At 46.0% G+C, this 24,349-nt stretch overlaps 2 protein-coding genes across 6 annotated transcripts in view; both read left to right on the plus strand.

Moving 5' to 3' along the window:
• Positions 1–302: 302 nt before the first annotated feature.
• The window catches only part of ZNF800 (zinc finger protein 800), a 188,101-nt gene continuing 164,054 nt past the window's right edge, over positions 303–24,349 (plus strand). Inside the window, exons 1-4 of one of the 5 annotated variants that reach the window (XM_058724399.1) lie at positions 303–429; positions 17,471–17,600; positions 19,950–20,046; positions 24,071–24,273. The gene's annotated coding sequence lies outside the window, so the exon portion shown is untranslated. Of the gene's footprint in view, positions 430–17,470; positions 17,601–19,949; positions 20,047–24,070; positions 24,274–24,349 lie in introns of those variants that run through there. The other 4 variants (XM_058724402.1, XM_058724401.1, XM_058724400.1 and 1 more) reach the window with 4 other exon arrangements.
• Positions 2,195–7,466, plus strand: GCC1 (GRIP and coiled-coil domain containing 1). Its single transcript, XM_058724396.1, has 2 exons — positions 2,195–3,654; positions 4,630–7,466. The coding sequence occupies exons 1-2, from the start codon at positions 2,623–2,625 to the stop codon at positions 5,923–5,925; spliced, it is 2,328 nt and encodes a 775-aa protein (XP_058580379.1). The 5' UTR covers positions 2,195–2,622; the 3' UTR covers positions 5,926–7,466.

Genomic DNA, 24,349 nt, shown 5'->3' on the forward strand with positions numbered 1-24,349 from the left:
AAGGACAAGCGATTTGAAACCGGATTGCCAGTTGGCTTCTGGAATCAATTGCTTATGAACTGGACATGGTGAGGTGAGCTGAGAATCAGAAAACCTTCATTAATTCACCTATTCAACAAATATTGAATGCCTACTATGTACCATTGTTCATGTCTCAGTTCAAATCTCAACCCCCCTCCCCCCCGCCCCCCTTTTGAGGGTTTGGCTTCAACAATCCTCATAACTTGTTATTTTCTGTAAAAGGAGACCAATATCTGCCCTATCTCATGAGGTGATGGTGAATATTAAAATTATGAGACTATCTGAATGTTCTGTATGTTTCAGGTGGATGTTATCTGGGCCACTAAGAAATTGGGTCTGAAAATACCTCCAGGGTCTGTCCCACACTGACCTGAAAAGTCTGTAAAGAGAATACACTTTGGGCACCAGGTAGGAGTGAGTCTAAGACTTTCCTTTACTCTTTAGCCATATACTTGCATTCCTAAGAAGGCTTTTTACAAGGTTGAAGAGTGCATTTAAAAGAGTTCCAATATAATAACACAACTAGAATTGACTGAGTCAGGTCAGTTTTACATCTTGAACTTACTTACTTATTTATTTATGAGGGGGTAGGGGCAGAGAGAGAAGAAGAGAGAGAATCCCAAGAAGGCTCTGCATTGTCAGCACAGAGACTGATGCAGAGCTTGATCTCACCAATGGTGAGATCTCGACCGGAGCTGAAATCAGGAATCAGATGATTAGCCGACTGAGGCACCCCAATCTTTAGCTCTTTTAATTAGACTCTTTTTCTCCATCCCTGTTGTCATTGCCCTATTTCACTATCATCTCTTCCTCAGGACAGAAATAGCCTCCTTACCAGTCTCCTGACCCTTGGTATCTTTACCCCGTCATACAAGTCTTGATGATGCTACTCAATATTAAAATCCTTTAGTGTCTTAGCACTCAAGATAAAAATTGAAATGCCTTGGGGTACCTGGGTGGCTCAGTCGGTTGAGTGTCTGACTTCGGCTCAGGTAATGATCTCAGAGTTTGTGGGTGTGAGGCCCATGTGTGGCTCTGCTCTGACAGCTTAGAGCCTGGAGCCTGCTTCAGATTCTGTGTCTCCGTCTGCCTCTTTGTCCCTCCACTACTTGTTCTCTCTCTTTCTCTCAAAAAGTAAATAAACATTAAAAAAATTAAAACAAATTAAAAAATGCCTTAATTTAGGTACCTATCTATTGGGCCAGCCCCATCTATTGCCACCTCCTTCACCCTAAGCTACGGCCATGAAGTGATTCTCAATGCTTCCTGGGTGAGCCAGGCTCTCTGATGCCCTAGGAGTCCTTGCAATCATTTTCCTCTGCCTGGAATGCTTGTTTCCCTCATCTTTAGTTAGATCACTACACATGCTTCAACAACCCAAGTATTTTTCCTGAGAACCTTCTCTTCTTCCTCTAGACAGGCCTCCCTCCTAACTCCCATACCACTTTGAATAAACCCAAACATACAGTCATGAGAGCAGGAGTTGTGTTTGCACCTCTGGTTTTTCATTAGATGGGGGATCCGTGAGGGCAGAACCTTGTCTCTTCATGGTTATCACCAGGAGCAGCGCTTGGTATGTTGAGAGTTGGACAGATATAGATAGAATTCCTAGCTGTGTGACCTTGGGCATGTTATTTAGCCTCTGTGTCTCATGTTTGCACCCACTGAGCAGAACAATTGTAAGGGCTAAATACCAAAACTCTTGCGAAGGTCCTGAAATATACTTGGCACATAGGATGGAGGTCTTGGCTATAGGGTGCCGTCTACATGTATTTGTTGAATCAACACAACAGAACTCAGGAAGGGTGCTAATAATTATACTAGATGCCTAGGAGTTGCCAAAACTGTCCCGTCAAGGGTTGAAGTTTTCGTGTTCTAAAAGGGAGTCTTAATTGTTGATCTTTAGAGACAAAGGTGCTGAGCCGCAAATGCGGGGACGCGTCGCTCATCCGGGTATTTGGTAAGGACTTAGTGCCATGTTGCCCACTCTCTCTCGCTCATCGTAACCCTAGGTTACTCCACCAAACCATAATCACTCCCGAGTTTTCGACTTCGCGGGCCCTGCGTTCAAAGCGCAGCTACGCTCTGAACCGGCTCTCTCCCACTCCCCCGGCGAAATAGCCCCACCCACCTCGCGCCCGCTGGGGGCGGAACCTGATGCGTCGCGGTGTCGTCACTTCCAGCGGACCCGGAAGCGTCGTTCTCGGGCAGCTCTACTTAGGAAGTCTTGATGGGGTTACGTTCGGTTTAAACTCTTGGCCGATCGTGGGCTGAGGGCCGTCTGGGACTGCTGTGACCCGGGCAAGCAAGAAGCTCGGAGCAGCCTCTGAGACAGTACAGGCGAGCCCTCGCCGTGTGCTGCTCTCGTCCCGGCGTCGCCCCGCCTCTAAGGTAGGACCCGCCCCCGCCCTCGGTACCTGGGACCTGGCGGGCGCTTCTGCTAGGCTGCACGGTACCCGGCATCCGGTCTCGGACAGCTAGGAGGAGCGGGCGTGCGGCTGTGGGGACAAGTCTCTTTTTGTAGTTTACTGTCCCCGCCAGGGTCTTCGCGACCCTCTTCTGAGCTGCCAGAACGCTGACGTCGAGTAACCCGTTCTGAACATGGAGAAGTTTGGGATGAATTTCGGGGGCGGACCGAGCAAGAAGGACTTGTTGGAAACCATTGAGACGCAGAAGAAGCAGCTTCTCCAGTACCAGGCACGTCTCAAGGATGTGGTCCGTGCCTATAAAAGCTTACTGAAAGAGAAGGAGGCTCTAGAGGCCAGCATTAAGGTGCTGTCGGTATCCCATGAGGCAGATGTGGGCCTCACAGGTGTCCAGCCTCCAGGCCTCACTTTTCCTGACTCTGTAGATGACCGATGCTCCACTCACAGCGAGGATAGCACTGGGACCGCCACCAGCTTGGATACTGCGGCCAGTCTCACCAGCACCAAGGGTGAGTTTGGGGTAGAGGATGACAGACTGGCTCGTGGACCACCACCTCCAAAGTCTGAAGAGGCCAACGGGTCGGAGAGTGGCGTCAGCAGTAGCAGTGGGGATGGACCGTCTGGGGGTGGGGAAGTGGACAAACGACTGCACCAGCTGAAGACTCAGTTGGCTACTTTGACCAGCTCTTTGGCTACAGTCACCCAGGAGAAGTCTCGCATGGAAGCGTCTTACCTGGCAGACAAGAAGAAGATGAAACAGGACTTAGAGGATGCCAGTAAAAAGGCAGAGGAGGAGAGGGGCCGTCTGGAGGGAGAATTGAAGGGGCTGCAGGACCAGATCGCAGAAACCAAAGCGCGGCTTATCACCCAGCAGCATGATCGGGCCCAAGAGCAGAGTGATCATGCCTTGATGCTTCGTGAGCTCCAGAAACTGCTGCAGGAGGAGAGGACCCAGCGCCAGGACTTGGAGCTTCGGCTAGAAGAGACCCGAGAAGCCCTGGCGGGGCGGGCATATGCAGCTGGTCAGATGGAAGGGTTCGAACTGCAGACCAAGCAGCTGACCCGTGAGGTGGAGGACTTGAAAGGTGAGCTGCAGGCTCTTCGAGATGAGAAGAATCGGCCTGACCCTCGGCTGCAGGAGCTTCAGGAAGAGGCCGCCTTCCTGAAGAGCCATTTCCAGGCTCAGTTGCAGCAGGAAATGAGGAAGGTAATTATTGCTCCAAACATTAGTCAGTTAGCCTGGAGTGGAAAATATTAGGGTATTTTTCTCTTTGGTAATTAGAACCAAGGGGCTGTGCTGTCAGGTTTTGATGCCATTCAGAAGGTTCCACCTTGAGCCCTGGGACATCTGTTCTGTGTGGTGTTGACGGTGTCCACAGAATGTGCTTCCAACAGGATGTGGGGTTTCTCAGTGTAGGCTGGTTTGGAGCCAGACACCTCTGAACCTCTGGGCATTGGCGTCTTACCAGCCCTGCTCTGTGAAGCAGTGTCGTGGCAGCCACGCAGTGAAAGGTAGTGTGTATACCATAGGTATATGCCTATATTTAGATAGGCTGTGGTGTATGCCTATAGGGAGGGGGGCGGGGGGGGCGGGGCAAAAGGAATTTTTGCAGAAGTCACCTCTTGTAATTGCTTCCGGTCAATTTGCCTGTTCTGGAAAGGTGTGCCATTTTACAGTGCTCCTTTCAGTGTGGAGAGAGAGAGATCCAACTGAGTTTTGAACTGCGGGAATATTGGGAGAGGAAAAGAATGTCCTGTGATTTCTTAGTAGGATCTGGGGAAGCAGATGATAAACAAAAGTCACACACTTCATGTGCGAGCTTGGTGTATGATGGGGGAAAGTGGAGGCGGTAAAGCAGAACAACAGCAGATACACAGAGGTTCTTAATACTGTTTGGTTTATTGTTGGGATGAGCACTGGGTGTTGTATGGAAACCAATTTGACAACAAATTATATTTAAAAAAATGCCGTTTGGTATAATGTATCTCTGGCAGCAGAACCCAGGCAGGTTATAGGAACTTTGGTTAGCTTCTGCATCAACAGAAAAATCCCCGGTTCCCATTCTTGCCAGGCCATTCCCATCCTATGACCCTCTTGCTCCCTTCTCTTGCTTTCTCAAAGATTGCCGTAGGGCTTTGTGACTCTTCTGGATGCGTTTCCATCTGCTCCGTTGTTTTCCAGACAGCCCTTGCAGAAGATCAACTACGCCAGCAATCTCAGGTGGAAGAACAGAGGGTGGCGGCCCTGGAGAACCAAATATCCGAGGTGTCGGAACTGCTGGGCACCTATGAGAAAGCCAAGCAGAAGGACCAGCTGGCCATCCAGAAGCTAAAGGAGCGCATTCTGCAGCTGGACCTGGAGAACAAGACCCTGGCTCTGGCAGCCTCCAGCCGGTCCCCTCTCGACGGCCATGGAGAGGAGTCCAGTCTGGATGTCAATGTCCTGAAGGATAAGATGGAGAAGCTGAAGAGGCTGCTGCAGGTTGCAGCCAGGAAAAGCCAGGTGACCCTGGATGTGGAGAAGCTCTGTGACCTGGAGATAATGCCCAGCTCAGAGGCTGCCGACGGGGAGAAGGCCTCTGTGCTCTACTACCAACAGGAGCTGAAACAGCTGAAGGAGGAGTTCGAGAGGTACAAGCTGAGGGCCCAGGTCGTCCTCAAGAGCAAGAACACCAAAGACGGTAATCTGGCCAAGGAGCTGGAGGAAGCCCAGGAACAGCTTGCGGAACTGAAGGAGAAGTATATCTCCCTGCGGCTGTCCTGCGAGGAGCTCGAGCGCCAGCACCAGCAGGAGGCTGAGGACTGGAAGCAGGAGCTGGCCCGGCTGCAGCACCTCCACCGGCAGGAGCTGGAGCGCAGCCAGCTGGACTTCCGGGACCGCACGCTGAAGCTGGAGGAGGAGCTGCACAAGCAGCGGGACCGGGCCCTGGCCGTGCTGGCCGAGAAGGACTTGGAGCTGGAGCAGCTGCGCTCTGTGGCCTTGTCCTGCGGGCTTCCAGGGCGCAGGAGCCCCGTGGGTGGCGGGGGGCCCGGGGAGCCGGCTGACGCGTCTTCCCCAGACAGCCTGACCCAGGCGCTGCAGCTGGCTGCGGCCAGTGAGCCCACTTTCTTCCTGTATGCCGAGCAGTTGGCCCGCAAGGAGGTGGAGATCACATCGCTGAGGAAGCAGAGGCGCAGGCTGGAGGTCGAGGTGCATCAGCTGCAGGACCGGCTGCTGGAGGAGGGGGAGCGCCATCGCGAGGAGGTTGGAGCGCTGCAGAGCCACATCGAGAAGAATATCCGGGACCAGAGTAGGGAGGGAGCCAACCTGGAGTACCTCAAAAACATCATCTACCGCTTCCTGACCTTGCCTGACACCCTGGGCCGCCAGCAGACGCTCACGGCCATCCTGACTATCTTGCATTTCAGTCCAGAGGAGAAACAAGTGATAATGCGTCTCCCAACCAGTGGTAGCTGGTGGCCTTCTGGCAAGAGATGATGCCATTTTCACTGACTCCTGAAATTTCTGTGCCTCTTACGTGGGAAGGGACAGACTGGTTTCTACTGCCTCTTCTCTTACATTATCGTTTTTTTCTTCACTGTGTATTGAAATGGGAGAGTCTTAATTGTGGGACGGGATTTTTCTGCCAAATGCCATTAATGCCACATTATCCTGGGGCCCTAGAGATACTGGAAGAGTCCCAACATCTTGGGGTGGTGTGTTTGTGAGGGGAAGAGGGGGCGAGAGGTGAAGGTTGAGAAGTGCCAAAGTTGGGGAAGTGGTGAGAATCTTTTAAAATAAGACTTTTTGTTTGAGTATTATGCTCCTAGCGCAGAACCAGGAGTAAATGTGACTCCAAAGGGAGTTCAGTTATTTCTAAACACTCTCGGGACCAGCCGTTTACTCCCCATCTGATCACAATCTGAGTCTGGTCCACCACTGCCCCAATTTTCTGGGGACGTAAATCCAGGCTGTAGAGGGATCAAGAAGTTTCAGATAGTGACAGATTGTCCACTAGTATCCACACATTCTTCAGTCCTGGAACTGGGAGGCTTGGTCTAGTTGGGACTGGAGAAGACCTAATCTGGACAAAACACATCACTGTGACCATCCTGTAGGGGGCGCTGAGCACCACTTCGGTCTTCGGGATTTCCTGAGTAGCCTGCTTTTGGCTTGGATAGGGATATGTTAGGTCTCTCACATTTGACCCTGCCTTAACCTGTCTGCCTAAGAGTGGGCTGAGATGAATGACTTTGCTGTCTTTTCCTCAGCGTTGAACTTTGATTAAGAAAAAAACCCGAGCTGCTTATGAGAGTGGTCAGATTGGGAAACTGACCCTGTCTGGATACAAAGAAATAGCTCAGACATTTACAACCTCGCCCCTCCCCAGCTGTTTCTGCCCTTATAGGACAGGGAAGAGGAGGGGGATTTGCTGATTCCAGAAGATTGCTGTGACTCTCACAGGAAAGTGGTGGAAATTCAGCCAAGGGCCTGGAGTAAATTCATTCTGGCTAAATCTCCATGTCCCTGCAGCCAGGGTGTTCATGGGTTACTGTCACCAGGGTATTTTGCCTTTAGGGGTTAATATAGTTACAGTACACAATCTTTGTCTTTCCTACATGCGTCACTATAATTTTCCCTCCTTCCTGCAATTTTTTATATTTGGTCTTGTGTAAGTAGGTTTATTCTGCACTTCAGGAAAGGGGGCTTCAGGCATCTGGAAAGGGGGAACTCAGAAAAGTTGGGTTCAAACAGTATCAGTTCCCCTATTTTTTCCTTTCCCCATCTTCTCTTGCTGGTTATAGAGATCTTTGGACCCCAAAGACCGGTGCTTTGCCACTGACTGGACTAATGTATATCCTTCTGTTATGTCATCATAGAGATCTGCTTTGTGAGGGTTTGTGATGCAGGAGACTTTGATGAAATGTTCTCATTGGGAGGCTGGGTGACCTGCACTATCTATAAATAGCAGACTTAATGAAACAGATGTGATGTGTCCAAGTGATAAACTGTGGAATCATTAAATCTGAACAGCCTGACCTGTGTGCTTTCTTAATGGTATACACACACACATACACACACAGAGTGAATGTAAATAGTGAATGAAAAGGATGGAAATAACATGTCTCCATGCTTTACCTCAATTACAAAACAAATTTTTTAGCCTGGAATTACGGGTGTTTGTGTGTAAGCAGCCACACTGGAAAAAGCTTTCTCATGGGTTTAGTGAGCAGGCTTAAAACTTCCATAATTGCTGCTTGAAACTTTTTAGAGTTAATCCGTTTATTGAACGCTTTATTATGCTTCAAGTTAGGGTTCATGGTATCCTGGGAACGTTTCTCAGGATTGCAAGCTAAAGTAAATCATCATCGTCATCTTTTAATTGATCCCCTTAAATGTAGCTTATATTCTGATTCCTCTCTCCGGTGGTTTTGGACAGCATAGAAAGATCCATAGTCCCAGCTGCTTTCCCAGGACTAGTAATTCCGGGGCTTTTGACTTTTGAGTAGATACCACATGGGGAAAGAAGCAAGTCAAGTTTTGATTAATAATTAAAAAATAATTTTTTAATGTTTATTCATTTTTGAGAGACAGAGCACAGTAGTATGGGTCAGAGAGAGAGGATCTGGAGATCCTCTGAAGAGAATCTGAAGCAAGGTCCAGGCTCTGAGCTGTCAGCACAGAGCCTGATGCGAGGCTCGAACTCACGAACCGTGAGATCATGACCTGAGCTGAAGTCGGACGCTTAACCAACTGAGCCATCCAGGCGCCCCTCTGATTAATAATTTTTAAAGTATTAATATTCATAAGCCTGTGAATGCTCCCAACTGAAATGGATAAAGCTTGCTCCCTTCCTACCCTTAAGAAGTTCATTGTCTTCCCACATTTTCCCCCAAATATGTTTTCCAATTACTTGACTGGTTTTCTGGTGCTAGATACTCTAAGGAAAGGGAGAGAGAAAAAGAACTGAGATCAGATACAGAGAAAAATGAGTTTTCTCTTGGTCTCAGTTCCAGAATATCAGTGCACGAGGTGTGTCAATAAAGTAAGGAGACAACCTTACTTTCATTTATTATCACACAAATCAGGAGGATTGCTGAGAATAGATGCAGGGAGAAGGGCAGGAAGGCAAGTTGATGATTCTAAGGCTTTCTGCTTTCCTTTTTTTCCCTCTTGTTCGGTACCTCCTCTCTGGGAAAAAAATCGCCATATAATCACGCCCTGGATGTAAGTCCCCCTCTCTTACCCAGTACTCTAAGGCTCTTGGCCTTGTCTTGAGAAGCTGCCACTGTAGGGTTGTGTTTGCTCACTCTCGCCAACTGCCAGCACCACGTCGAGCCGTTCACCCCTGTTACGCCACACACGTGTTGTTATCCTCCATTTTACAGATCAGGAGAGTGGCTGAGATGTTAAATTTGTCCAAGACAATGTAAATGGTGGATGCCTGAACCAGGTCAGGTTACCCAATGCCTATTTAATCTGGGTGTGTTCCTGTCTTCTCAGGACTTGGGAGGGTCAAGGCCTGTCTCCACAGATGACTACTAGGGATGGAGAGACTGACCTCTAGGTTGAACTGGGCTGGTTCAAATGGAGAGATAATCTCCAGCTATAAATTGCAGCCAAGAAAATTTGCTATGCTGTAGAATTAAACAGGCAACATTGGTTCTTTATAAAAAGCCCTAAAAGCTTCCCTGTTCCCCAGGTTCTAGATGACAGCTAATATTTAGGACCCAAAGCACTCTAACAAAGCAAAAGGAGGGCTGAGTACCAGCTGTTGCCCTGGTGGGTTCCAACTATAGCCTCTTGTAAAGCTGGGGACACAGCTTGGGGAATTAAAAATAGAGCCCTAACGAATGGGTCACTTTACCTCATCTTCAATCCCCTTTGCCTCCTCTCTGTTTTCGGGGGCCTTGCTAGGCAGCCTTACCTCAGGCTGATGGTTTTGGAGCAAAGAACTAGGTTCACACATTCTGGGTGGAAGTCTCAATCCAATCTCCTGCCGGTTCTCTGACCTTAATAAATTAACCTTCCTGAACTTAATTTTCTTAACATGGGGATAATAATACCTTTTCAGGGTTTTTTCCTCATCTTAGAGAAAAATTAAGGAAGTAAAGAACCAGCATAGTACATACCCAAAACAAAGTAGGTTCTAAACCGTGTTAGATTCTTTTTTCCCAAGAGTATTTAGGTGGCAGAATGGAAGTTAGACTGAGCTCTCTGGATTTGAGTCTAGGGATTCTTAGCCACAAATGTTGCTGTAAGCAAAAAGAAATAACAATGGCCTTTTGTGGAGTGCCTGCTATGAAGCAGACTGCTAGCATTTTCCTACATTACTTTACTTAATTATCACAACAATCTTGTGAAGCATATCTATTTTGCAAATGAGGGCATGGAGGCTTGGCAAAATAAAATGAATTGCCAAAGGCCCAGGGCTAGTAATGACAGACTCAGGATTTAAACACGTGTGGCCCGGTCTCTATCTGTTCTGTGTCCCAGCAGAGGGCAATGGGGAAGTACTGGAAATGTGTGGCTTGCTGAGAAATTTAGGGGGCTGTGTTTCTGGAGGCAGGGGAGAAGGGTCACCCTCTCTGCACTGGCAAGTGACTGTCTTCTAATTTCTTAGAAGCCTCATTCTAGCCCCGCAACGGAGTCCTTTCACCCCGAAAATCATGAAATGGGCTCGTGTGTTTACAACTCAGTTTTATGTGAGTTTGGGTAGTGACGGCCTGTTTTTCCTGGGACCCTGATCTCCTGGATAACCCAAATGTCGAAGGTTCTGACAACCCACAGTGCAGGGAGCCCCAAAAAGCAAAAGCCACCAAGAGGCTAATGACCCACCTAACGTGGCAAACTCTGTCTTTTCACTTAAAAAATTTTTTTTATGTTTATTCATTTTTGAAAGACAAAGACAGAGCACAAGCAGGGGTGGGGCAGAGAGAGAGGGGGACACAGAATCCGAAGCAGACTCTAGGCTCTGAGCTGTCAACACAAGTCCCGACGTGGGGCTTGAACTCACAAACGGTGAGATCATGACCTGAGCCGAAGCCGGATGCTCAACCGCTCAACCGACTGAGCCACCCAGGCGCCCCTCTGTCTTTTCACTTTAGCAGGTAGACCTTCTCTGGTTCCCTGTACATTTGTCTGTCCCTATAGGCTCTGGACAAGGGACCAAATGTTCCCTTTCATGTTTGAGAGTATGACTCTGAAGACTGACACCACTTCATACAAATGTTACTTTTTAAAAATGTTTTATTTGTTTTTGAGAGAGAATGAGAGAGAGCGAGGATGAGTGGGGGAGGGTCAGAGAGAGAAGGAGACAGAGGATCTAAAGTGGGCTCCACGCTGACAGCAGAGAGAGCATTATGCGGGGCTCCAACTCACACACCCTGAGATCATGACCTGAGCTGAAGTCAGACTTTCAACCGACTGAGCCACCCAGGAGCCCCTATACAAATATTACTTTTTATTAAAAACATTTTTTTTAAAGTTTATTTATTTTTGAGAGAAAGAGAGATTCAAAGTGCAAGCAGGGGAAGGGCAGAGAGAGAGGGAGACACAGAATCTGAAGCAGGCTCCAGGCTCTGAGCTGTCAGCACAAGAGCCCAACACAGGACTCAAACCCATGAATAGTGGGATCATGACCTGAGCCAAAGTCGGCTGCTTAACTGACTGAGCCACCCAGATGCCCCTACAAACATTACTTTTCAAATGTAGATTACACATACATTTTTTTTTATTAACCGGGGGTGTGCTGTCCACTCTCAAAATATTTTGGAGGTTAGTATTTAGAGTAAAGCCCATTGTCTTTCTAGCACCCTGGGACTCAAATTCTTTGAAAGAGTAAGCTAGGAAAGGCTGAGGAGGACTCCTGAAAGAGATAAAAACAGCATGCCGAATCTGTGGTCACCTGTCTTTGGGACCCTGGGGCCTTTGCAACTCACTGTTTTTAATCTGTTAGAGAAGAAGCAATGCATTTACATAGTTTTTCAGTTATTCTAATGATCAAACCAAGCAATGCGTTGCAAGTTCTTGGAAAAGTATAAAGTACTATAAATTGCAGTTAATATTAATGTCTGACATTTTTTACACTAGATAACACAATGCAATGATAAATTAACTACATGTGGGTGAAGTGTCACCCACCCCCCAGCCTGGCTCCCCCATCCCACTGTCTCCCTAAGAAATATAGTCATATTCTCAAAAGGATGAAGTGGGGGAAAATATTAATATAAGTACTGATTTGCTACTGTTGCCATAACAAATTACCGCAAACTTAGTGACTTCAAAATAACACAAATTATTATTTTACCAGTTCTGGAGGTCACAAGTCTGAGAGGTGTCTCCCTGAAGTAAAATCAAGGTGTCCACAGGCCTCCGTCCCATTCTGGGGGCTCAAGGGAGAATCTGTTTCCTTGCCTCTTCCAGCTTCTAGAGGCTGCCTGTATCCCTTTTCTCATGGTCCCCTTTTTCCATCTTCAAAGCCAGTGATGTTACATTTCTCTGTGCCTTTCTCCCATAGTCTCTTCTGCCTCTTCTACTCTTGATTGGTCTTGTGATTGCATTAGGCCCATTGGAATAACCAGGATGGTCTCCCTATTTTAATTCCCCTTTGCCATGTAACCTAACAGGCTCTGGAAATTAGAACATGAACATCTGTGGGGGGACAGTATTCTGCCGACCACAGTACATATTTGGTAAGTATTTTATCTGAAAATCATTTTAGCAAAAGCAAAAATGGAAAATCCAAACTCTCTCTAACTTCTTGGTAATAAAGCCTTCCAGGACTACTGGATAATTCCTAGTGATATTCTTTTTCATGGGAAACCAGCAACACCTAGTGTCTCTCCGAATAAATTTCAACAGAAAACATAAAGCTTCCTGTAATTAAAAATAGACTAGAAGGTACAGCTCAGTGACTGGTGGTGGAGAAAGGAAATTCTCATGACTTCATAGAGGGGAAAGGCTGGTGATTCTCTCTTCTATCTGTTCTTTAGACCTAGTTGTGAGCCCCCACATCCATGCATACATCCAGAAGTATTTAAATTAATTCTGTTTGGGGCATGGCACAATATTGGGTTCTGTGATTGATGGAAAAAGATAAGAACACGATCCCCATCCTCAAATTGCTTCCAGTCTTATTGGGCAGACAAGACACACGCTGGCAATAAAAGCATATATATGTACTCATTTACTCATAGATATGTACCCACTAGAGACTTAATGGCCAAGGGTACCAGTTATAATTAGGTTTAGTTGTACATATATCAAAACCCGAAAGAACACTGGCTTAAATCCTGGAGAAATTCACTTTCTGTTCTTGTGAAATAGTTGGTATAGTCACTGGCATCACCCCGAAAAGTTAAACAGAGTTACCACAGGACCCAGCAGTTGCACAGCTAAATACACATCCAAGAGAATTGAAAACACACTTCCATACAAAAACTTTTACACTAATGCCTACTAATACATACAATAGCCAGAAAGTGGAAATGGCACAAAGGTCCACCAACTGACAAATGGGTAAACAAAATGTGATCTCTCTATACAATGGAATATTATTCAACCATAAAAAGGAATGAAGTACTGATACATGCCACAATGTGGAAGAACCTGGAAAACATTATGCTCACTGGAAGAATCCAAACACAGAAGGCCACATAGTGTATGATTCTATTTATATGAAATGTCCAGAACAGGTAAATCCATAGAGACAGAAAACAGATTAGTGGTTGCCAGTGGCTGGGGAGTAGGAAGGGAAGAAGGGAAGTGACCGCTAGTGAGCAAAGGGTTGATTTGGGGGGTGATGAAAATGTTCTGGAATTAGTGGTGATGGTCGAATAGCTTTCTGCATATGCTAAAAGCCCTAACCACCATTGAATTGTACACTTTAAGTGGGTGAATTGTTTGGTATGTGAATTATATCTCAATAAAGTTACTAAAAGCATGCTAGGAGGATCAAGGAGGCAAAAATGGGTGAGGAATAATTAGAGGACATGGAGAAGAGATTGGAAAAGTACCTCCTGTTGGCTGTTTGCTCCCCTCCCCCCAGCTCCTTCTCCAGGCCTTAGAGTGGTTGCCCTTTCTTTCCCATGTATTGGGCCTCCTTCCTCTCCTCCTACCCAACTACAAACAGCAGAATGTTCACTGGGTGAGGCTGACCTGGCCCCAGACAGGGAGAGAGATGGCATTTCTGATCCCTATGGAGATAAATGGAGAATGTGCTGATGGAAACAGAATGGAATAGGGTTCATGCCCCTTGCTACTGATGGTGTCCCCACATGGGAGGCACTTCTGGTTCAAGAGAACAAGTGTCCTTGGGAGTCTCTGGCCCTGATGGGACAGGGGAGGGGCTCTGTGAGCTTGATACATCCCTGTGGCCCACTGTCCAGTTTGCTCATCTGTTTGGAGGATGAAGAATATTAGGGCTGCCTGTGTCCCTAATCTCCATGGGGGATGTGAACTAGCAGTGCCCATCCCCCGCTCCCCTGGCTGGCCTTGCTCTGGGCCCTCAGGCTATTCGTCCTCCCTCCAGTCCCCACTTATAGAGTAGAACATACGTTCTGACACCTCCTTCACAGACATGTGGCTTTATTATTGATCTGTCTCCTGTTAGTCTTGTGCTGTACAAACCAAGTACCCTCCCTTACTCTCTCCCTTCCTTCCTTCCTCTCTCTCTCCCTTCTTCTTTCTTTCTTTCTTTCTTTCTTTCTTTCTTTCTTTCTTTCTTTCTTTCTTTCTTTCATTCTTTCTCTTTTTCTTTTTTTGGAGTTGTCACACAAATGAAACTTTATTTGTGGCAAATAAGGAGATCACAGAGAATAACTTCCAAAGCCATGACTCCTCAAGTACTGTTTCTGACACCACTCTAAGGGTTATTTCACTCTAATAGACATAGATTGGATTAAGCATAGATTGGATTAAGCTCCGTGTGTTAACCTCGAGTGACTCACGTCTGCCTTTGTGAACTTTGTCCCCATATTCATGGCTTCCGGGGGTCTAAGTAGGGTGGAGATGCATGAACTTTGAGTCTGAGGTGGAGAAACCACCTTAAAGGATAGAGTCCGAGGTGTCGCAGCCAGAAGTGTAAAGAGACATGAGGACTAAATGTAACATGGTATCTAGGATGGGATCCTGCGATGGAAAAATGACCTTAGTTAAAAATTAAGAAAATATGAATAAAGTGTGGACTTTGGTTGATAATAATATATTGATATTGTGTATTAATTGAGACAAATGTGCCATACTAATGTAAGATGTTCATCACAGGGAAAACAAGTTTGAGGTATATGGAAACTCTCTGTATTATCTTTGAAAATTTTCTATGAATCTAAAATTATTCTAAAATTAAAACTTCATTAACCGCCCCCCCCCCCCCCCATACAGTGTCCTGATCTCCATCAGAGCATTTAGCTCTGGACTAGACAGACCATTTTATTTTATTTTGTTTTGTTTTATTTTATTTTTTACTTATTTTTTTTAAATGTTTTTATTTATTTATTTTTGAGAGAGAGAGACAGAGAGACAGAGCACAAGCGAGGGAGGGGCAGAGAGACAGACACAGAGAGGGAGACACAGAATCCGAAGCAAGTTCCAGGCCCTGAGCTGTCAGCACAGAACCCAATGTGGGGCTCGAACCCATGAATTGCGAGATCATGACCTGAGCCGAGGTCAGATGCTCGACTGACTGAGCCACCCAGGTGCCCCTAGCCAGACCATTTTAAAGGAAGCGTGCCATCCCATGTGCCTTCTTTTTTGAATCTATTTTTTAAGGATCTTTAAAATTATTTTTAAGTAATTGCTGCACCCAACATGGGGCTTGAACTCACAACCCCGAGATCAAGAGTCACATGCTTCTTCAACTGAGCCAGCCAGACGCCCTCCATATGCCTTCTTTAAAGGGTAGTTCTCTATACTACTTGTATCATCAGTGCAGCCTGGAAAAGATCCATTTATCCACATATAAAGGACAGGGTTTTAAAGTCCTGGGTGAGTGGATAGGAAGATGAGCAGAGGTGCACGTTCTGGTCCCAGGGTGAATGAGGCCTTAAAGGACAGTGAGTGACTGTGGTAACCCTGGGCCATGTCCAAATGGCTGTTAGGAAAGAACTGACCCATGAAGACACATCTCAGGGCACTGAGGTAAATTTTGGATCCATGGCAGAGCCAAAGGTCAGGAGCTGAAGTGCAGCCGGGCTCTGTGCCAAACTCATGAGCACAGTCTGAGAATGAGCAGGGGCTGAGGGGTATGTGTAAGCCACGTAACTGGGTCATTCAGAAGTGGGTTCAGAAGCTCTGGTTCCCAGGCTTCCGATTTGGGTGCACAATGGGCCAGCACACTTCTCATGACAAACCGTTAAAGATAGATAGCCTGGCTGACAAAATGCCTCTGTCCACTCCTCTAGGGGACACTGCTGAGAGAAAAGAGAGATTGAAGAGGTGGAGGGAGGGGAGAGAAACAACTTGGCAGCCTGTCCTACTCTTTAAGCAATGCCTGGTTTTCCTAGGGAGGTGCTTATATATTCAGTGTGATGGGCTGAATAGTGTCTCTCAAATTCACATCTACTTGGAACCTCAGAATGTGACCTTAGTTGGAAATAGGGTCTTTGCAGATATAATTATTTAAGATGAGGTCATTCTGGGTTCAAGTGGACCCTAACCCAATGACTTTTGTCCTTATAAGAGGAGACACACAGACACAGGGAAGAAGGCCATGTGAAATCGGAGGCAGAGTATGGAGTGATACGGCCGGAAGCCAGGGAACAGCATGGATTGCCAGGAGCCACCAGAAGGCAGGAAGAGGGAGTATGGCACTGTTGACACCTTGATTTGGGACTTGTAGGCTCCGGAATTGAGAGAGACTACATTTATGTTGTTTTAGGCTACCTAGTTTGTGGTTCTCTGTTATGGCGGCCTGAGGAAATCGGTACACCTGATGGGGATGATGATGGGAAGGTGTGCAGCACCAGCTATACTTGGAAGGCCTGAGGCTGTGGTGATGCCTGGTCCCTGGCAGATCCAAAGTCTGGAGCTGGAGCCTCATAATTGTGAGCCCCAACATGGTCCCCAAATTAATGAGAAATTCGTATGGGTGATAATGTGGGTTACCCTTGCCTTCTACCCACCCCTTCCCCCACAGCGAAGGCTTGCCCATGTGGGGTTTCCTTGTGAAATCTTTATGTAAATTCCTCCTGCAGAGTTTTCCCAGTGGTTCTATGGGATGTGACCACAATTTCTTCTCTAGGAGTTACCTGTCCTGCACCTTCAAGCAGAGATGCCTCTTTTAGGCTCCTTGGTCTGCTTGACCATTGTGGCCTCTGACCGCACTACGGTCATAGTGTGGCCACAGTCTCTGACACTATGAACCATCCCTTCCCAAAACTTCTCTCCTAGGTAGCAACACCTCTGTCTTCTTTCTCCTATGACTTCCTCTCTTCTTACCTCTGTGACTTAGTTGTCTTCCCCACTCACTAGAAAATGTTGCTGTTGACTTGAGTTCTGTATTTGAACTTCTCTCATTACTTCACAACTCTCTTGGGGAACCATCCAGTTTCCTAGCTTTAATTGCCACCACCATGTGACCCCTAACCCCGTGTTCTAGTTCTGGACCCTTCCTTGAGCTTCAACTTCATATACCCAATGCAGGGTTTCTGTCTGGTGGTACACCAGTCACTTGTGACTCAGTGTGTTCTACACGCCGTATTGATGTGTCTCTTCCCTCACCTAGAACCACAGACTCCCCTCTGGTGAGATGAAGAATTCATAAAGAGTTTTCAGTGAAGACTTAAAAGATAGATGTTGAACAGTTTTGAAGGAAGTGAACACACACACACACACACACACACACACACACACACACACACATCACAGTTGGTACCAGGGTAAGAATTGCCCAATCAATAGACTGTCAAAACTTGTCTATACTCACTTTTATTATGATGCAAGAGGATTTTAGGACACAAGATACACATTTAAGGAAACCATAGGCTAAAGTATAATACATTTAATAGCTCCTTCCAGCCACGTTGTTCTCTCCCCTTTCCAGATCTTAGCCCCGACTAAGAGGCCACTCTTCTTGGTAACCTGGTATTGTCTTCAAGCCAGGCTGAGCCCTTTGAAGTCTCTTAAGTGGATGGAAAAGTACATTTTCCCTGTCTCCATCCTCCTTTGTGCAGGTGAGTTCTGCCCTTCTTCTCTGAAATGATGTCTTTCTGGCCTTGTTCTGGTACACCCAGCAGGCTGATGAACCTAGACCTCCTGTGTGAGCCATGGTCCTGAGCCTTTAGACCGTCACACTTCTCTCTGTACCCTGTCACCGCTTACATTAACTGCCTTCGGTCAGAGTCCAGGCCAGCTAATACCTCTATGAAATCATAAGAAATATCAAAATTCTGTAATGGTCCAAGGGCCATTAAAAAAAAACTTTAAAGGGTTTGTGAATCCAGAAATGGCCTGGGGAGTTGTGAGATGGGATGAGAACCCACATAATAAGGTTTATTTCCAAAGGTGGTATAAAGTTATCCAAGTCCAGCATCCCATTGATAAAGATGATAAAATCCTGACTCTAGAGGCCGAGAAATATATAGGTGAAGATGTTTGAATGGATAATGCTGGCCGTTCCCTTGGTATATGAATGCACAGTTTGTTTCTGAGACATCCGCAATGATTAGAAATGTGTCCCTGAGCTGCTCTGGGCTCAGCTATGGCACACATGTCTTAATTAGGTGGGTTTTGACTCATCATTATTTAGGTACCTATTTTTCCTTAACAGGGTGCTTTCCTTGTTTTATGCAATTAGAAGGAGGAAGCTCACAAAAGTCATCACATTACAGAAGAGATATGACAGAAAAGATCATTAATTCTATCTCACTGTACAAATCCCAGCAGTAATTAGGGACTTACATAAACAGCACCGCTTAAATTATTTAGTTGACAATTGCTAATAACAACTCCAGCTGTGTGGTGGTGCATTTTATTCTTCATAAAAGCAAAAGTGATTAGCTCGCTATATAATCTAATCATTGGAAAAATGTAATTCCCATAGCAACATCTGTTATTACTGCCTCGTAAAAGGGCAGGCAGAATTTTGACACATCCAATTGTACTGCAGCCTGAAAATCAAAGTAAATGCTTCCTCCACTAGAGGGCTGGTACCCATGCTGTCCTGGGGAGCGCCCCCCAACCCCGACCCCCTGCCTCAGGGGCAGCAGGCAGTGTGGACAGAGTGGGGCAGAACCTAATTTTCAGCAATTTCTTACTTTTTATTACCTGGATGAATTCTAAGAATAAATGCCTGCAGCAGCTAATTCTTTTGAGACAACAGTAGTTCTAGAAAGATGATTGAAGCTCACATGAGAGATTTGGGGGCGGATTTTTAAACTTACAATCACAAACAATTCAATTTAAATATTTATCAGGCTCCTTGGCTGTGTGAGGATGTGGGCCAGCTGCTAATTACCACGCAGGGAGACACCTGGTGTCAAGGAGCTTCTTTCTTACTTGGGCCATTAGTAACTGACGTTTCCAGATCTCCCGGGGCAACTGGTCACCTGCTAGAAGCTGGGTGTGGTCATGTCCCTTCAAAAGGTCAAAACCTATAGAAACTCTTGTATGATTCCTTCACTTCCCTATCTCCCGGCCAACAAGTGGCCAGCGAGTTTTCTTTTTTTTTTTTTTCTTTTTTTTTTAATTTTTTTTTTCAACGTTTTTTTTTTAATTTTTGGGACAGAGAGAGACAGAGCATGAACGGGGGAGGGGCAGAGAGAGAGGGAGACACAGAATCGGAAACAGGCTCCAGGCTCCGAGCCATCAGCCCAGAGCCCGACGCGGGGCTCGAACCCACGGACCGCGAGATCGTGACCTGGCTGAAGTCGGACGCTTAACCGACTGCGCCACCCAGGCGCCCCCAGCGAGTTTTCTTTTTAACTGGATCAAATCTAGCCCATCTTGTTACAGAAAGTGAGACTTCCTGCCACACGGGCTGGTGGACAATCAATGAGAGCACAGATACAAAGGCACAGCGGTTGGATTGTAATACGCCTTGGTGAAAGCGTTTTTCTTTCCCCCTCTTCCCTTTTAAAATCTCATGAAAAATGGGAATTCTTACTTCTCAAAAGAGAGCTGAATTCATGTGTATTTTTACTACAGCAATGTCTAGAAATGTTTATATGAGAGAATTCTTTTTTTTTTTAATTTTTTTTTTTTTAATGTTTATTCATTTTTGAGACAGAGAGAGACAGAGTATGAGTGGCGGAGGGGCAGAGAGAGAGGGAGACACAGGATTGGAAGCAGGCTCCAGGCTCTGAGCCATCAGCCCAGAGCCCGACGTGGGGCTCAAACTCACGAACCGTGAGATCATGACCTGAGCCAAAGTCGGACGCTCAACGGACTGAGCCACCCAGGCGCCCCCTATGAGAGATTTCTTCATTTGAGGTCTGGGTAATGGCTGGCATGATTTTACAGTTACAATATGTGGTAGAGTCTGCTGATTGTCTTCCAATATTTATTCTCTTCTTCTCCCTTAGCAATAGCACCTCAGTATCGAAGTGGGCATGTTGTGCCTCAAGATCAAAGACATTTGCTAAGGTCCGTTGCAGCTATGCAAGACCATGTGACTACTACGTAAGGAAATGTTGAAATAAAGTACTGTTTGGGATTGCTGTGAAAACTCTTTCTTTTTAATTTTGTTTTTGTTTTTGAGAAAGAGAGTCGAGTGGAAGAGGGGCAGAGAGATGGAGACACAGAATCTGAAGCAGGCTTCAGGCTCTGAGCTGTCAGCACAGAGCCCAATGCAGGGCTTGAACCCATGTACCATGAGATCATGACCAGAGCCAAAGTCGGACACTTAACTGACTGAGCCACTGAGCCACCCAGCCACCCCGAAGGCTCTTTTTAAAGGGAAGAAGTACCCCTGTCTTTTCCTTTGTTCTATTCTGCTGCCTGGAAAAGATATTCAGTGGCTAAAGCTCTAGCAGCCCTCTTAGACCATGAGGAGGAGGGCCCCACACTAGGGATGGTGGAGAGTGAGCTGGAAAGCACCCTGGGTCTTTTGTTACTTACTGGAGTGTCATGTATGTAATGGATTGTCTATTTTTTTTTTTTTTTTTTTTTTTTTTAAGAGAGAGAGAGAGAGCATAAAAGAGAGGGATAGAGGGGAGAGAGGTAATCTTTTTTTTTTTTTTTTTTTTAACGTTTTTATTTTTGAGACAGAGAGAGACAGAGCATGAACGGGGGAGGGGCAGAGAGAGAGGGAGACACAGAATCGGAAACAGGCTCCAGGCTCTGAGCCGTCTGCCCAGAGCCCGCCGCGGGGCTCGAACTCACGGACCGCGAGATCGTGACCTGAGCCGAAGTCGGACGCTTAACAGACTGAGCCACCCAGGCGCCCCGAGGGGAGAGAGGTAATCTTAAGCAGGCTCCATGCTCATTGTGGAGCCCAGCATGGGACTCGATCCCACCGTCCTGGGATCATGATCTGAGCTGAAATCAAGAGTTGGATGCTCAACTGACTGAGCTACCCAGGTACCCCTGTAGTGTCTACCTCTAGATTTCTTCTAGATGGAAGAAAAATAAATTCCTAATTTGCGTAAGCTACTGTTTTTAAAATTTTAATTGATGCATTTGGTCATTTTAAAATTGTGGTCAAAAAGTGAAATACATTTCTCATCTTAACCATTTTTAAATGTATATTTCAGTAGTGTTCACTATCTGCACACAAACCACTGTTGTTTTGGCTTTTGTTTATATGAAGCCAAACCTAACCCTAACTAAAACACAATAGAAGTTCTTTAACTGATCTCCAATTAACTATCTTGTTAAATGAAGGGCTCTCTCTACTTGTCCATCATGTGAAGGCTCCTGGCTACTATATGCTCTAGGACAGTGCATCTCAATGTTTTTTTATTTTTGAAAGAGAAAGAGCGAGTGTGAGTGGGGGAGGAACAGAGAGAGAGGTGGACACAGGATCCGAAGCAGGCTCCAAGCTTTGAGCTGTCAGCACAGAGCTCGAACTCACGAACTGTGAGATCATGACCTGAACCGAAGTCGACCGACTGAGCCACCCAGGTGCCCCTAGGACAGTGCTTCTCAAACTTGCCTGTTACTCAGAACTGATTACCGAGCTCCACTCCCAGAGTTTCTGATTCAGTTGGTTTGGGATGGCCTGAGACTTTTGCATTTCTTAGTTTTTTTTGTTTTTTTTTTAACATTTATTTATTTTTGAGAGACAGAGAGAGAGCAGGGGAGGAGCAGAAAGAGGGAGGCGCACAATCCAAAGTAGGCTCCAGGCTCTGAGCTGTTAGCACTGAGCCCAAAGCGGGGCTTAAACCCACGAACCTCGAGATCGTGACCTGAGCCGAAGTGGGATGCTTAACCAAATGAGCCACCCAGGCACCCGGGAGAATTTTGCATTTCTAACTGGTTCCCAGGCGACACTGATGCTATTGGTCTGGGGATACTACAGTCTTCTGTCCTTGTAGGGAGAGCTGAATTTTGCCAGGAATCACTTACGTACATCCTGAAACCTGTGTATGTATTGTATTTTTGATCGTCTTTTCAATTGTAACAATGTCAATTTGTTTATACGGAATGTACTTGTGATTACAATTTAATTAAATATCACATCAACCTATGAAAAAGTAGTTGAAAAAAACGATTGTTACTACGAAGCCAAGCTGAATGTTTTTGGAGGGACTTAATATAGGTGCTCACTAAAATAATGTTTGGTTTGGTGGGGCAACTGTTGAGACCAGAAAAAAAAGTCTGTAAAAATTTAGAGGAATTATGCATTTAAGCTGCTTTAACAGGGTCTTTAAATTATTGTTTTACTTTAAATAAACTAGGGATGGTGGAGGCTATGAGTTGTAAATGATGTGCGTTGGTTGTGATTTAGTCAATAAAAACAAAATAGAACTTCAGTCTCTGGTTCCAGTCTTTAAAGAGACAAAAACCTTTGGAGAAATTGCAAACGAATGCATGCTCAAACATTTTAAATTGAAATAACATTTTAAATTAAAGCTGAATGTTTAAATTAAAATAAATATTTAAAGTATGTTCCCTCCTTGCTTTTTGAGTGAACTGATTGTCTTAGCCTGAGTTACCCAGAATGCAGAGCTTGTGGAAATGGCTTATGTGCTATTACTTTAATCAGGAATGCAATCCAAGCAGGATGAAGAAAAGGGGAGTGAGGCAAGGAAAGAGGGAGAGCCAATATGAAAACGCCAAGCTGAAGTGGCCCACGCTTACAATCAAGTGTGACCGATTTCTTGATCTTATGGGACTATTTTCTGAGACACTATATACATGGCTGCTTTTTAGGACAGTATGTCTAGTGAAAAGAGGGAGAAGAATTTACTTGCTACTTCCCACCTCCCATTGGTTAAAAGTTTGCTCCATGGAGTATTAACTTTCTTACACTCCCATTTAGACATGTATGGGCACTAGGGCTGACTTCTTGGGCATGTGACCAATATACAGAGCCCCAAGCTCAGGAGGGGGCTGACTCCTGGGGTTTAATGTTCTGTATTACTGTCTTGAAATTCTTTTTTTTTTTTTTAAGTGTTTATTATTTTTTGAGAGAGAGTGAGAGCGAGCGTGAGTGGGGAAGGGGCAGAGAGAGAGAAGGAGACACAGAATCCGAAGCAGGCTCCAGGCTCTGAGCTGTCAGCACAGAGCCCTAAGTGGGGCCCGAACCCTCATACCATGAGACCATAACCTGAGCTGAAGTCGGAAGCTCAAATGACTGAGCCACCCAGGTGCCTCATTGAAATTCTGAATAATTTTATCTCTGAATGTGTGTTTTGTAAGAGAATTTGAGAGACAATGAAGCCTGTGCTTGGGGACTTGGGATTCCTGCTCACAAGATGTCCTGGCTCTCCTCTTTCCCTGATTCCCTGGGATGGGTTCTCAGCAACCTTCTTCCCACCCCTGCCGCTGCCCTCTGCCCCATGGCTTTACACTATCTATTAGCCTGAATGTGTCAGAGTGATGAGGCATATGGTGAGATAGTGGAGTCCATAGTCATGTGTCCCTTGTTATACTTTTTCTTTTATCAAGTGGGTCCCTTGGACCAAGGCAATGTTATATGTGATATAATGTAGGCATTTGTAAACCCTGGATGGTGGTGTTCCCCATCTAACATAGAAGGTGATGTAAATGTAATTCCATGAGGAATAGTGGTACGTTAATAAATATTTCAGTGCCAGTCTCTGCTGTTGGCAGATTGAGCATTCAGGAGTGGTACAAGCTACATCAGCCTTGGTGAGAAGTAATTGCGAATGACTCTTGATCTCGGGGTTGTATGAACCCCACGTTGGGTGTAGAGATTACTTAAAATCTTTTTTTAATGTTTATTTATTTTTTACAGACAGAGAGACAGAGTGCAAGCAGGGGAGGGTTGGAGAGAGAGGGAGACACAGAGTCTGGAGCAGACTCCAGGCTCTGAGCTAGCAGCACAGAGCCTGACGCGGGGCTTGAACTCATGAACCATGAGATCACGACCTGAGCCGAAGTCAGATGCTTAACCGACTGAGCCACCCAGGTGCCCCAAGATTACTTAAAATCTTTTTTTTCAAAAAAAAATTAATGATTTCTCAACCTTGTGAGGTCATTTTCTGACAGGCTTTGCTTTGCTGTGTTTTGTTTTCAGGTCAGTTCATATAGAGTCTGATGGAAGGAAGAATTGATCTGTCAGCTGCCATTTTGCCTCAGTCAAAAACTTGCCCCATTGGGCATTAATTTCCTCGCACTTCCCAATTGCACATATGCGGGCAATGTATATACATGTGGGCAGGTCTTTCCTCCAGGAAAACCTGGAGGCGGAAGTGAGAGAAGTGGGGCGTGGGCACAAAGGTAGGTACTGTCAGATTGCGGCAGCTGGGCCCGGAACAAGTGACCAAAATTCCCTGGATTTGGGTAGACCAAGAGT

Source organism: Neofelis nebulosa, chromosome 4 (genome assembly GCF_028018385.1).
Source record: "Neofelis nebulosa isolate mNeoNeb1 chromosome 4, mNeoNeb1.pri, whole genome shotgun sequence".
Classification (NCBI taxonomy): Eukaryota; Metazoa; Chordata; class Mammalia; order Carnivora; family Felidae; genus Neofelis; species Neofelis nebulosa.

Excerpts from the sequence above, each read along its gene's own strand:
- GCC1 (XM_058724396.1), top strand. The coding sequence starts at position 2,623 with ATGGAGAAGTTTGGGATGAATTTCGGGGGCGGACCGAGCAAGAAGGAC. Across the intron at positions 3,655-4,629 it reads TGCAGCAGGAAATGAGGAAG|ACAGCCCTTGCAGAAGATCA; the intron begins GTAATTATTGCT and ends GTTGTTTTCCAG.